This window comes from Equus przewalskii, chromosome 22 (genome assembly GCF_037783145.1).
Source record: "Equus przewalskii isolate Varuska chromosome 22, EquPr2, whole genome shotgun sequence".
NCBI classification, from domain to species: Eukaryota; Metazoa; Chordata; class Mammalia; order Perissodactyla; family Equidae; genus Equus; species Equus przewalskii.
The window spans coordinates 49,137,882-49,151,507 of record NC_091852.1 but is presented as its reverse complement, the minus strand read 5'-3'; the positions used below and the strand labels follow the sequence as shown (position 1 = coordinate 49,151,507).

The 13,626-nt window shown below is 40.3% G+C and overlaps 1 protein-coding gene across 7 annotated transcripts in view; it reads left to right on the top strand.

Moving 5' to 3' along the window:
* The window catches only part of LOC103554495 (serine/threonine-protein kinase MRCK alpha-like), a 58,656-nt gene that overhangs the window by 2,671 nt on the left and 42,359 nt on the right, over positions 1-13,626 (top strand). For 2 of the 7 annotated variants that reach the window (XM_070590357.1, XM_070590356.1), the window contains exons 1-4: positions 8,090-8,323; positions 10,439-10,583; positions 10,903-11,033; positions 12,381-12,445. In XM_070590357.1, coding sequence (XP_070446458.1) covers positions 8,253-8,323; positions 10,439-10,583; positions 10,903-11,033; positions 12,381-12,445 — 412 coding nt within the window. In that variant the 5' untranslated portion in view covers positions 8,090-8,252. Of the gene's footprint in view, positions 1-8,050; positions 8,324-10,438; positions 10,584-10,902; positions 11,034-12,380; positions 13,374-13,626 lie in introns of those variants that run through there. The other 5 variants (XM_070590359.1, XM_070590358.1, XM_070590354.1 and 2 more) reach the window with 4 other exon arrangements.

Sequence of the window (13,626 nt, the reverse complement as noted above, 5' to 3'; positions counted from 1 at the left end):
ACTCTCTTCCTGCTTGCAGGGCTTCCGAGGAGAAGTCGGATGTGATTGTTATCTTTGCTCCTCTGTGGGTCAGGTATTTTTTCCTCTGGCTTCTTTCAGGATTTTTTGTTTATCTTTGATTTTTTGAAGTTTGAATATGTTATGCCTAAGTGTAGGTTTTATTTACTTATTTATTTATTTTGCTGGGAAAGATTCGCCCTGAGCTAACATTTGTTGCCAATCTTCCTCTCTCTCTTTTTTTTTCCCTCCCCACAGCCCCAGTGCATGGTTGTGTATTCTAGTTGTAAGCCCTTCTAGTTCTTCTGCGTGAGCCGCCACCTCAGCATGGCTGCTGACAGACGAGTGGTTGGTTCTGCGCCTGGGAACTGAACCCAGGCCACCAAAGCAGAGCGCGTTGAACTTTAACTGCTAGGCCATCAGGGCTGGCTCCTAAGTGTAGTTTTTATTTTGGACATTTGGTGTTCTCTGAGCTTCTTGGATCTGTGGTTGGGTGTCTGACATTAATTTGGGGAAATTCTCGGTCATTACTGCTTCAAATATTGCTTCTATTCCTTTCTCTCTTTCTTCTCCTTCTGGCATCCCCATTACACGTATTTTACACCCTTTTGTAGTTGTCCCACAGTCCTTCGATATTCTTTTCTATTTTTTTTTCAGTCTTTTTTCTCTTTGCTTTTCAGTTTTGGAAGTTTCTATTGTCACATCCTCAAGCTCAGAGATTCTTTCCTCAGCCATGTCCAGTCTGCTAAAGGGTCCATCAAAGGCATTCTTCAATCCTGTTAGAAAGTTTTTGATCTCTGGCATTTCTTTTGATTCTTAGAATTTCCATCTCTCTGCTTACAATGTCCATCATTACATGCATTACAATGCCTGCTGTCTACTTTCTCCATTAAGGCCCTTAGCATGTTATTCACGGTTGTTTTCAAGTTCCCCGTGTGATCACCCCAACATTCCTGCCATATCTGAATCTGGTGCTTGATGCTGGCTGTGTCTCTTCAAACTGTGTTTCTTGCCTTTTAGTATGGCTTGAAATTTTTTCCTGATGGCTGGCCATGACGTACTGAGTAAACAGACCTGTAGTAATGTCTTGGTGAGGTGTGGGGAGAGGGAGAGCCTTCGATAGCTCTAGGATTAGGTTTCAGGCTTTTGGTGGGCCTGTGCACCTGGACTGTGAACTTCACACATGCTTTTCAGTCCCCCCACCTCTTAGGTGGGACAGAAACACCAGAGTGGGCTGGAGTTGAGTATTGCCCTTCCCTCAGGTCACTTAGACTCTGATAAAAGCCCAGCAGGTCTGGCTCTGATTAGATCGTTTCTCCTGAGGGCAGCCCTTGTGAAGAACAGAGTGCTCTGGCTTATTTCAAAGTTAGTTCTTTTCTCTTCCTCCCGTCGGAAGCATGAGGGAAACTTTCTCCAGTCTTACTGTGAGAACCTGATAGTTCCTGGAGAAAAAACTCACAAAAGCATGAAGGCCCCCTAATGACTGGGTTCCCGAGGAGTTTTTACTTCTTAGACTTGTCCACACTGAGCGGCTAGCAACCCGCCAATTACAGTTCAGTTTTTCCAACTTGGCACTGTTCCCACAGAGGTTTCTGCTTGTGAGTTTCTGCTCCAGTAAGTTCTGATTCTTTGTATCTGCCTGTCTGTCTCTCCAATCTGGGGGGAAGTTGCCCTGTGACCTCACTTCAGTGGCGGACCTAAGAAGAATTGTGGATTATTCAGTTTGTTCAGCTTTCTATTGTTAGGATGGAGTGTCAGTTTCTAAGCTCCTCACATGCTGGACCAGAAACCAGAAGTCTGGTTGTCTTTATTGTGTAAGTAATACCTGAATGCGTCCTTGTAAAGATTCAAGGAATATTTGAGGATACACAGAAAATATACAAAAGTCCTTTTTTTTTTGAGGAAGATTGACCCTGAGCTAGCACCCTTGCCCACCTTTCTCTACTTCATATGTGCAACGCCTGCCACAGCATGGCTTGACAAGTGGTGTGTAGGTTCATGCCAAGGATCCGAACTCTACATACATTCAAAACCCTATAAGACAATGTAATAACTTCTGATTTTAATTTGTCACACATATTTAAAAGAACTTAAGAAGAGAAAAATAATCTATTATATTTACATAGATATTTAGATTTCTTTTCCTCTCCTTTTGTTCCTGAAATTATATATTTTCTTTGGGCATCATTTCACATGAACTTCTATTAGCATTTCTTTTAGAGCAGGTTTGCTGGTGACGAATTCTCTTAGTTTTCCTTCATCTGAGAAAATGTCTATATTCCCTCAATTCCTGAGGGATATTTTAACTGGGTATGGATTTCCAGGTTGACAGTTCTTTTCTTCCAGCATAAAATATGTTCCATTGTCTTCTGACATCTATGGTTTTTTATGTGAAACATCATCATTCAAACCACTGTGCATTATTTTTCCCTCTTTTTTTCTTTAGTTTTCAGCAATTTGATTGTGATGCATCTGAGCACAGATTTATTTGGATTCACTGAGTTTTTTGCATCTGGAAGTTTATATCTTTTGCCAGTGTTAGGAAGTTTTCCGTCATTATTTCTTAAAATATTTTTTCTGCAGCACACTCTCCTCTCACCTGGGACTCCAGTGAAGTGAATATTAAAACTTTTGGTATTGTCCAATAGGTCTGAAGCTCTGTTCCCTTTTTGTTTTCCAAATTTTTCTCTCTGTTGTTCTGTGTGTTTCTGTCCACTGTATTCAGTTTTCTACTACTGCGTAACAAATTACCATAAACTTAGTGGCCTAAAACAGCACATACGTTTACTATCTCACACTTTATGTAGGTCAGGAGTCCAGACACAATTTAGCTGGGCCGTCTGCTCGGGGTCTCATATGGCTTCAATCAAAGTGTTGGTCAGGCTGCATTCTTATCTGGAGGCTCGACTAGGAAGGCATCTATTTCCAACTTCATTCGTGTTGTTGGCAGAATTCATTTCCTTGCAGCTGTATGACTTTCTGGTGGCTGTGAGCTGGAGGCTGCCCTCACATCTAGAGGCCATCTGGTTTTGTCATGTGAGCATCTCCAGCGTGGATACTTACTTCGTCAGGTCCTGAAGGAGAATCCATAGCTCTAGTCTCCAAGAAGATGGAGTCTTATATAATGTAATATCATCACAAGTGTGACATCCCATCACTTTTGGCATATTCTATAGGCTAAAAGGAAGTCACAAGTCCCACCCACCCTCAAGAGGATGGGATTACACAAAGGCATGAATACCAAAACCAGAAGATAGGAATCATTGAGAAGGTCACTTTAGGGTCTGTCTGTCACAGTCCATTCCTCTGGCCTCCAATTATTCGCGTCTCTCTTAAACGAAAAATACATCAGTCATCTCCCAAAGTTCCCAAGAGTCTCATCTCATTATAACATCATCTCATCCCAAAATCTCATCATCTCAGTCAAGTCCAGGCGGTATATGTATATAAGATCTTGGGTTTAATACATTAAGTACAGTTCCTAGGGTACAATTCCTCCTCTCCATCTGCAGACCTGTGAAACTAGAGACAAGTTATCTGCCCCCAACACACCCAAAATACAATAGTGAATCAGGCACAGGATAACAGCTATAGACATTCTGATTCAAAAAAGGGAAAAAAGGAAAATAAAAAAGGAGTCATTGATTCGCAGAGGTTCTGAAACCCAGCCTGGCAAGTGTCAGGAGTTGCTCAATTAGTTTTCAAAGCCTGGGAATAACTCTCCTTGGCCCTTTGTCCCACCTCTTGGCTCTTGATTCTCTCCACTGAGTCATCCTTTCTTTATTGTGAAAGGTAGATTAGAAAGAGAAGACTTCTTTTGGGATTCATTTCACTCACACCTGCTACACGATTTCAGGTTTCAAGCTGCCTTTGAATCCAGGCTAGAGGATACCAAAGGAAAAAAAATCTAAGGACCTCACTGCTGGATTGTTCTTACTTGGGATCTGGTTTCTTTCTTCAATACACCTGCTACCATTTACATTTCAGAGTCCTCACATACCTGTTCTATGTATTCTGTCCAAGGATTTTAGTTGCATCCAAGAGGAGAAACAAGGTGGAGTGTGTTTATTCCATCTTCACCAGAACTAGAAACTTCCATTGTTTATTTAAAAAATTTTAAAGTAGACAGAAGAAATAATACATTTATACAGTACAAGAGAGTATAGAATAAAAAATGATCTCCCTTATTCCACTGTTCACCACTTTTTTATTTCCCTTCCCTGCTGGCAAACACTATTATTAATTTCTAATATATTTGTTCAAAGAAAATTTATGCATATACAAACAAATACTAATATGTACTTTTATACTCTCCTTTTCACAAAAGATAGCACACTATATACTCTGTTATACATTCTGCTTTTTTTGCTTAAAGAATATAGTGGAGATCAATCTATCAATACATGTGCATTTCTTTGGTGTGGCTGCTTAGTGTTGCATTGGGTCAAAGTACCAAAATTTATGTAACCATTTACCAGCCTTAAAAACAAAGCTACAGTAAATAATGTTACCCATACATTCTTTCAAACCTCTGAGAGCTTACTTGTAGCATAAATTCCTGGAAGTGGAATGACTGAGTAAAAGAGTATGTGAGTTTGTAATTGTTACAAATCAAGTGACAGTGGTCCCCATCCACCCCAGGGTAGTCACTCTTCTGACTGTTTTTGAGTGCTATAAATAGAATTATACACTACGTATCATTGTACATCTGACTTTTTCTCCCCAATATGATGTCTCAGAGATTTACCCATGAAGTAGTATGTAGTAATATTTTCTCTTTCTTACTGCTGTTGTATTCAATCGTATAAATATTTCACATTTGTAAAAATGTATTCTATTTTTGATTGATGCCTACATTATTTCTAATTTTGGGCTCTTATGAAAGAATTTGTGCCTGTCTTTTGGTGTGCATATTTAGACATTTTGATCATGTTTGAAGGGGTGGAATTGCTGGGTCATAAGTTATGCATATGTTCAGCTTCAGAAGATTCTGCTACAGAATTTTCCAAGGTAGTTTCATTGATTTACACTCTCCCTATGCGAGCAATGTACATAAGTTCTAGTTGTTCCATGTCCTCACTGACTCTTGGTGTTTTCTGTCTTTTTAATTTTAGCCTTGGTGGTTTGTAGCAGTATCATATTACAGTTTTAATTTGTATTTCCCTGATGAGTATAAAGCTGATGATTCTATTGTGTTTCTTGCCTTCTTTGTATGAATTTAATATTGCTAAGAGAATTGAATGAACAAATAGAAATTGAAATGAGGATTTCCATGTTGTCTAGAGCTGAGAATAAGGGACTACATTTGGCCCATGAAGCCTTGCCTCCCCTTTGTCCATTGCCTGCCTCTTTCCGCATTCTTCAGTACCAGCCCTACCAAATGAAAGCCTCACACTTGCAGAGCCCCCAGAGAACACGAGCATCCGTCTCTAGATTTTACAGACTAGGAGTTATTATTATATAGCCGTATTCATTCCAACATTAAAGTAAGTGTGAATGACCTTTGTGACTTAAGGAGGAGAACTTAGAGATTTTGAAACACAGAACATTTCAGATTCAAGGTATTGCTCAGAGATAGAGCAGCCACTTTGCTTGGCACGGATCATGCCGTTTCTGAGGTGAACAAGTGTGGTGAAAGACCATGACTCCTGATTCTATGAGGTGTGTCCACTGTATCACCAGGCCCCTATTCTGTTTCTTAAGAGATGGGGTTCTATGACAGTGTCAGGCTCAGAAATGAGATTTTAAATGGCTGTTTCGTGTTTCATTTTATTATTTTTAAAGCTTACATGCATGTGTATAGGTCTGTGCCGCTGAGTGTGTGTGAGGGATGCCTGTATGTGTGTGTGGCATGCGTATGTGTATACATGTGTGTATGCATGTGTATGTGCACCTAGTTCTTTCTGCTGAGCGGGCCTGGAAGCAATAATAAGCCAGTAGCAATGAGATCACATAGCATGCATATATTATTTTCTAAACACCACTCCCCATAAGAAGAAACAAGGATCCTTGGAAAATGCCTTGACTCCATATCCAGGACAGAGAATGTACAAGATGACTTGGTACATCTTATGCCAGAAAACAGTCAAGTCCTCAAATAATATTGGAGCTTGTGAAAGGACACAGGAGTCCGATTGAAGTGTCTCCCTCTGGCCAATAGGTAACTGACCAGACGTTATGTTATGCGCAGAATGTTTGTGTCCTCCCCTCAATTCGTATGTTTGAAATCCTAACCCTCAATGTGATGGATTTGAAGGTGGGGCCTTTGGGAGGTGATTAGGTTTAGACAAGGTCATGAGGGTGGGGCTCTTATAAGAAGAGACGTGAGAGAGCTCTCTCCCCCCAGCTCTCTCTCTCCCCCGCCCCAAGTGAGCATAAAGTAGAGGCCGTGTGAGCACACAGCAAAATGGGGGCCACCTGTAAGCCAAGAGAAGAGGCCTCAGGATGCAACCTGCCTCGAGAGCAGCTCGATCTTGGACTTGTAGCCTCCAGAGCTGTGAGAAATAAATTTCTGTTTTGTAAGCCCCCCAGTCTATGGTATTCTGTTAGAGGAGCCTGAGCTGACTAACACAAGAAACTACTGAGCATCAAAGTAATTAAGGAACAAGGAATAAGATGAAATAGGAGCCCATGAGTGCATACTGATGTAAATAAAGTCATGAATAAATAATAAGTGAGAGAAAAGGAAAAGCTGTTCCTTATAATGAGTGCCAATTAATAAACGTAGAAGGAATGGAGCCCTGTCTCGCAAGCATAATAGTAAGGATGATTAGTGGATGAAAGTTTGATGAGGGACAGGATGCCTACTTAGTCTTGAAATATATTCCCGCAAAATAACTTACTGGTTACAAATAGAAAAAAGGAAATTTACAGTGGAGAAACCTGGTTACCCAAGCGATCAAAGTTTATATCAGCAGTAACGGGACAGACGGACATCACATGTCCCGGGGGTGCATGGTGTTGGGGTGCGTGCCATTCCACAGGGTGCAATAAGGACAGAACTTCAGTTTTATGGAATTCCTCCCCAAACTGCTAACATGGATCTAGTCATGTGGAAATGTCAGATTAACCCAGACTGAAAGTAGTTGGGCTATATTCCTCAAGGTCTCAAGGTCATATAGGACAAAGACAGACCGAGGAGCACCTCCAGATTAAAGGACGTGTCAACTAAATGCAACGAGCGAGCCTGGATGCGATCCGGAACCCAGAAAAAAAGTCGTTATGAAGGACATTACCGGGACAATTGACAAAATTTGAATACGGGCTGCGTTTTAGTTAATAGTGTTGTGTCAATGTTGAATTTCCAGGTTTTTATCCCTGTACTGTGGTCATGTAAGAGGTGCTCTTATTTTTAATATTTAAGAGGTAACAAGGCCCAGTGTCTGCAACTTATTTTCAAATGGCTCAGAAAAAAAAAGACAGACATATTACAAATATGGGGAGAGAGAGAGTGAGAGACAAAGAAAGTAAATGGGGCTAAATGCTCAAAAAATATACATGTTGTTGTCAGTGCCATTGAGTCGATTGTGACTCCTAGCACCCCTGTGCACAGCAGAGCAGAACCCTGCCTGGTCTTTTTGTGCCATCCTCTCACCTTCCACCCCGTATCAGACGATACTCTGCTGCTATTCATAGAGTTTCATGGCCAATTTTTTCAGAAGTGGGTGGCCAGGTCCTCCTTCACGGTCTGTCTTAATCTGGAAGCTCCACTGAAAACTGTCCACCGTCAGTGACCCTGCTGGTATTTGAATTACCAGTGGCATAGCTTTCAGCATCACAGCAACACGCAGCCACCACAGTATGACAACTGATAGACGGGTGGTGTGGTTCTCTCACCGGGGAACAAACCTGGGCCCCAGTGGTGATCTGATATATCGGACCATATATATATATATATGAAAGTTCGTAATTCAAAGGCTGTGTCTAATGATCCAGGATCACAATGTCATCACTAGAATACCCTCCTGGATTTTTCTCCCTCACTACTGTCCAGGGAAGGGGTTCCTCCTTTCCCCCACATCGGGTCTTTACACATGGGTGCCCATCAAGCCTGCACAGTTGAGTCAACATGTTTAACTGCCACTCGGGAGCCATCCTTGGAATCCTGGGGCAGGACCCTTCCAGCTCCAGGCAGCAGCAGTTGCCCTAAACCAGCAGCTCCTTTGGACTGTTGGAGGATGAGGAATTAGATTTTCAGGTCTCCCTGTTCCACCAAGATCTCCGGGAGGGGAAAGGCTGGGAGTGTTCGTGTCACTATGAGCAAAGAGAGAACCCCCTTATTCTGTAGGATGAAGGATTACAGGCTCCTGCAGAATGCCTCAGGAAGGTAAGGAAGGCCCCTGTCCACAGTTCTTTCCCTGTTAATACCAGTAATAAACCGAGTATGCTTTTTACATCTATAATACTCTCTGCGCTTTGAGTTTCAGGGCTTCTGCTTTCAAATGAATATTTCTTTTTTTAAGATAAATTTCTATTTTCTTCTCTTAAAAATTGTAACAGGAAATGGTGCTTTAAAATACAAGTAGCACTATGTTTAAAACACATCACGAAATTGATAAATTAGGAAACTAACTGGGTTTATAATTCCTAAACATTCTTCAGTTCACTTTCCTGATTTATCAAGTCTAAGGTTTGGACTGAGGCTTAAAATTATGACAATTTCTGTAAGCTAATTCCTTTTCTGTGTGCATTAATAATATACAGCAAAAAGTTGTGTGCCCACTATATTTAGGCATCAAAAGAGATATATATACATGTATATCTGCTAATATGTGTACACACACATACATAATATATGTATGTATATATTTTGAATGCTTCTAACTACTCTGCCAGTTAAATATGTATTAATACCCCATTTCACGCCTTCAGTTCAGAGATGTTTTGTAACTTGTCTAAGCTACATAACTCCTAGAAGCTAGAACCAAGTTGGTTCCCAGGACCGTGTGACCCAGAGCCTGCGCTATTCTCACTAAGTTTCTTCCCGGCACATGTGTTGGTTTGAGTCTGTCTTGTCTAAGCTCTTTTCATTGTGATTTGTTCATTGGCAGTTATTTCCTTTTAATTCCCATAAGAATTTGTTCAAGCATTGCGCCCAGTTTGCTTCTTTGATTATTAACATAGAGGAAAGCCCACAGCAGAAAATATTTTTTCTCCTAAAAGCCCTTCATATCATGTAACACATACAAATATATTTGAGATGCGGCCTGATTTCAAGTTCTATTATAATGACATGTAGTATAAAAGCATCATAATTGAGCCCAACAAAGTCTCTGTCGATCAGATTCAAAGAAATATATTTTCCAAGTACATCGAGTTCAGTTATATAAGAATCTATGATATTTCCTCTTATGGTTAAAGATACAAGATGCTCTAAGTTTTCACTAGGAATAAAAATATTCAAAATTGTGTAATTGGTTTCTTTAGGGCATATCTTTTCTCAGGTGCTCAAGAAATTTGCTTATTTCCCAGTAGGCATTGACTCTGATTCAGAAGAGTCACTATTCTTCGAGGACTGCTGCCCTCACAAAGGTCGCACACGTGGCCAGTGGAGACGCTGAGAGTGGGGTTCTTGTTATATTCCCTCTGCGTTTGGTCAAGAACTGTGATAGCTCCACTCCAGTCCTAACGCCAGCATCACATGGGATTTTAGACCCAGATTACTACTATTTATTGATACTACTTTAGACTTAATCATGTTACCTAGTTATGTTGTCACTATTTTTGTGTCCTATTTTTCCTTTTCTTGAATTCAGTTTTTGTTTTGCACTAGAGAGCCTTCTGGAGGAATTCTTTCAGAAAAGTCTGTGTGTAGTAACCTTTCTATCTCTTTGCATGTCCAAAAGTGTCTTTGGTTTGCTTGTACTCGGGAATTCTCATTTGCCGGCCACAGAACTTGCTGGGGAGCGATGGGACTAACCACCCAGGGACTGGGCGATCCTTCTGGGAATGGAGGTTAATGCTGTTACATTAATAAGTGATGTGCATTGCACATATGCTTATCGATAAGTTATTCACAGATGGACAGAGTGTGGAATTTCAATGCCTACATCAATTTTTAAATTAATCTCTGATTAAGAATATAAAGTTTGGAATAGTGACCTTTCTTAATTAAGTCAATAAAACTGTCTTTGCCTTGAAAGAACTAATGATTTCTCCAACTATATGAGTTGAACCTAAGAAGCAGTCTACTCCTGCCCAATGTGTCTTACGTTTAGCCAGCCACTTCACATTTTCTAAGAGCTTTGTGAAAAACCAAGTCTATACATTTTGGTAGCATCTCTAGATTTTTACTCTTTTCTGTTGGTAGCAAATTTTTTTAATAAATCCTTAAAAGTCTTATGGTAAGATTTACTGTCAAGTATGTATCTTATATCTTTATTTAGGCTGACATGTTTTCCACTTTTGCATTCATATGTGTCTTTTACTTTCTATATGTTAGCATCGGGGATGAAAAGGATGTCCAGGGCTTGACCTTAGAAATAACCAAAGACGTGGAGTCTTTTAGAAATTCCAGCTTGGTCACAGGAGCAAGAGTGAGCATCAGTCACAGCCCAGGAAGGCTCACAGAATGGAAAAAAGAACAGGTGAAAATCATGATGATGAAGTTGCTGAATTATGTCAGTTTCTGTAGGTCTCAACCTACAAAAAGCCTTTTCATAAGAAAGCGGCCGTGCTTGGGGGGAGGGGAAGGTGTCATGGTGATAAGTGTAAAAACGAGACTGTTCATGAGAATCTTTAATTACCGCCCTCAATTATAACGAAAAGTAATATATTTTAATAAGGAAATTTTCTATTTACTATTCAAGAAAAATAAGAGTCCCGAGCACCTCTTAAGTTTTTCTGGATGTGATTTAAAATGTAAATATGAGATGGAAATGAAAACCTACTCACCTGATTTTGTAGAACGCGCTGGGGGCGATGGAGCGGTTTGATAAACGGGACGCGTCAGCGATGCTCACGTGGGAGTCGGCCCTGGACAGAGAGCAGACTTCCAGGCAGGCCCTCCCGGAGGCCGCTGCGGTCGCTCTGGCCTGGTAAGCCTGACGACGCCATTCTCAGGACGACTTCCAGGCTGGGTGCAAAGCATTTACAGTGAAGTTGCAGATTCAGTCTCTTCCTGTGACATAAAGTTTAGTTTTCCCCCAAAGAGAATAGATTTCTTCGACGAAATGAAAACTGATGAAAATTTGAAAGCAATTAGTTGCTTTTAACACATGTCCTTTCAACAGGCTTTAATTGATTCTGGCATCTCCACAAAATGGTGTCAATAATACTGAAAACTGATACGCCTGTGAATGAAGTTTCTCTTGTTTTCTCCTCCTTGTTTGCAAAATTTCTTTGGTTCACAAACATTCAAAATTCCCTCATAAGGAATGTCTTGCACATGTAGAAAAAAACATTTTTTAATGAAAATAGGTTGAGGCAAACTAAAAATTGTGGCCTATTTCCCACAGACCTTTTACTTCTGAAGCATCTGCTGATCTTAGTTTTACATATTTTTAATTATAACTTCTAACTAACTGTATGTTTCAATATGTGTATTTTTTAACTGCTGCCTCTCCCTATTTTGTTTACTGGTTAGTGGAGCATTTTATCCCGTTCTTACCACAAAAATAGAGCAAATTAAACTCCAACCATGTGAATGACGATATGATAAACATACAAAGAGACAATAAATGTAGCTAATGCATACAGCAATGTAGGTGAGATGGTGTAATATTGGAGAGTAAAGAGAAAAAAAATTCAAGCCAGTGTGAAAATATAAATGTGACATCTGTTTCAACATAAATGTGCTCCACAAGAGTCATTTAGCAACAGGAGAAGAAAAGTAAGCCTCTGAGGGCCACCTTTCACGCCTAAAACCTTATTCACGTAACTGTAGTCATTAACATTTGGATCAATTTCAATGCAAGAAATTTAACTACTGTAAAGCCAAAAACTTTATATGTTACAAATGATCCAGTTCTAAGATCAGTGCATTTTATTTAAATATGAAAAGGAAAAGACATTTCTTGGTATGTGACTGATACACTGTAAAGAGCTGTCGAATGACGTCTGAGTAGTCTTGCAGAATAAACATGTTATTTCGTCTTATGCTCAGGGCATCTCAATCCACACATTTGCTCAAAAGCAGGCATGTGAATCAAATGGAAAATAGCATATATATTCATTTATTTGCTCCATTATTTTGGTTCCCTGTGAAACAAATCCTGATGCAATTACCAAATCTCTCTTATTTGGAGTGTTTCAAATACGAAATTCTCCTTGACTGAGGGTTCTACCTGCAGTAGCCCCACGTCGCAATTATGGGGGCTCCAAACATAGGTCAGTCTCCACACTTAGCACTTAATGACGTCTTCCCTTCTTTCTGCTTCTTTTAGTAAAATGAAAGCCAAAGAGAAGTACCAATCCGACCTGTGGTTAGAAATCGAACACCTGACTAAGGGTGAGGAGCTTGGATCTAAAAGGGTACAGGGCTAATTGTTACCTAAAACAGGACCTATTGCACTCCCCTCCGCTGGGTCCACTTGCCCACACAAGAGCCAGTTTACTACACAGATGGGAAAATAGCTCTCATAAGCGAGCCTGGAGCCCGAGGCTAGTGTGTGTATGTGTGTGTGTATCCACTCGTATTCAATAAAATGTTCAAAGAGCCATTTTTTTGGCATTTAGGATAGGCCGTCTATTTTTTTTTATGTGGTCATAATAGCTTATCACATAGTGGGATTTCAGCTGTACATTATTGTTTGTCATACACCATATAATTGTGCCCCTTCATCCCTTGTGCCCACCCTCCACCTCCTTCCCCTGGTAACCACTGATTTGTTCTCGTCTGTAAGTTTGTTTATCTTCCACATGTGAGTGAAATCATATGGTGTTTGTCTGGCTTATTTCGCTTAACACGATGCCCTCAAGATCCATTCATGTGGTTGCAAATGGGATGATTTTGTCTTTTTTTATGGCTGAGTAGCATTCCATTGTACATATATACCACACCTTTTAAAGAACCATTTTGTTTGGTTTTATTTTACACAATTTAGAGATTTTTCTATCATAGTAAAAGCAACAAATTTTGCTTTAAGTGGAACTACCTTTTTTCAGTATCATGAAAATGTTCTTGTAATAGATAAACATTTTTTATTTCATACCATTCACTTCCCAGTTTGGGAATGTTCCCACGAGCCGCAGCGTGAGGCAAAGCCACTCGGGTGATGTGGAAGTCAGCTAACACTTATACTGGCGAGGGCGGAGGGGACACGTGTCTGTGTGTTCAGGGCTGTCCCAGACCCTGTGGGGAGACTGAAACGTGCAGCTGAGGAGACAGCACGGAAGACTCGCTCAGACTTGCATCGGGGTGCTCATGACCATCCTCCGTGAGTGCCTGCTTTAAGCCATTTTCAACTATTTATTAGTTGAAACGACTTTTTTTTTCCTCCATTAAGATCTCCTAGACATTTTCCCGTGAATCTGGAAGCTAAGAATATGTCACACTTAACACAAGAATTTCTTAAATTTCCTTTCATTATGAAGGTATTAATGACAAGAGAACTTAGTAAAAATAAACTGTGGCTGTTCCCTTTAAGCGAAGGGATGTTCTAGTCTCTTAACAGAGGCCATTTCTTATAC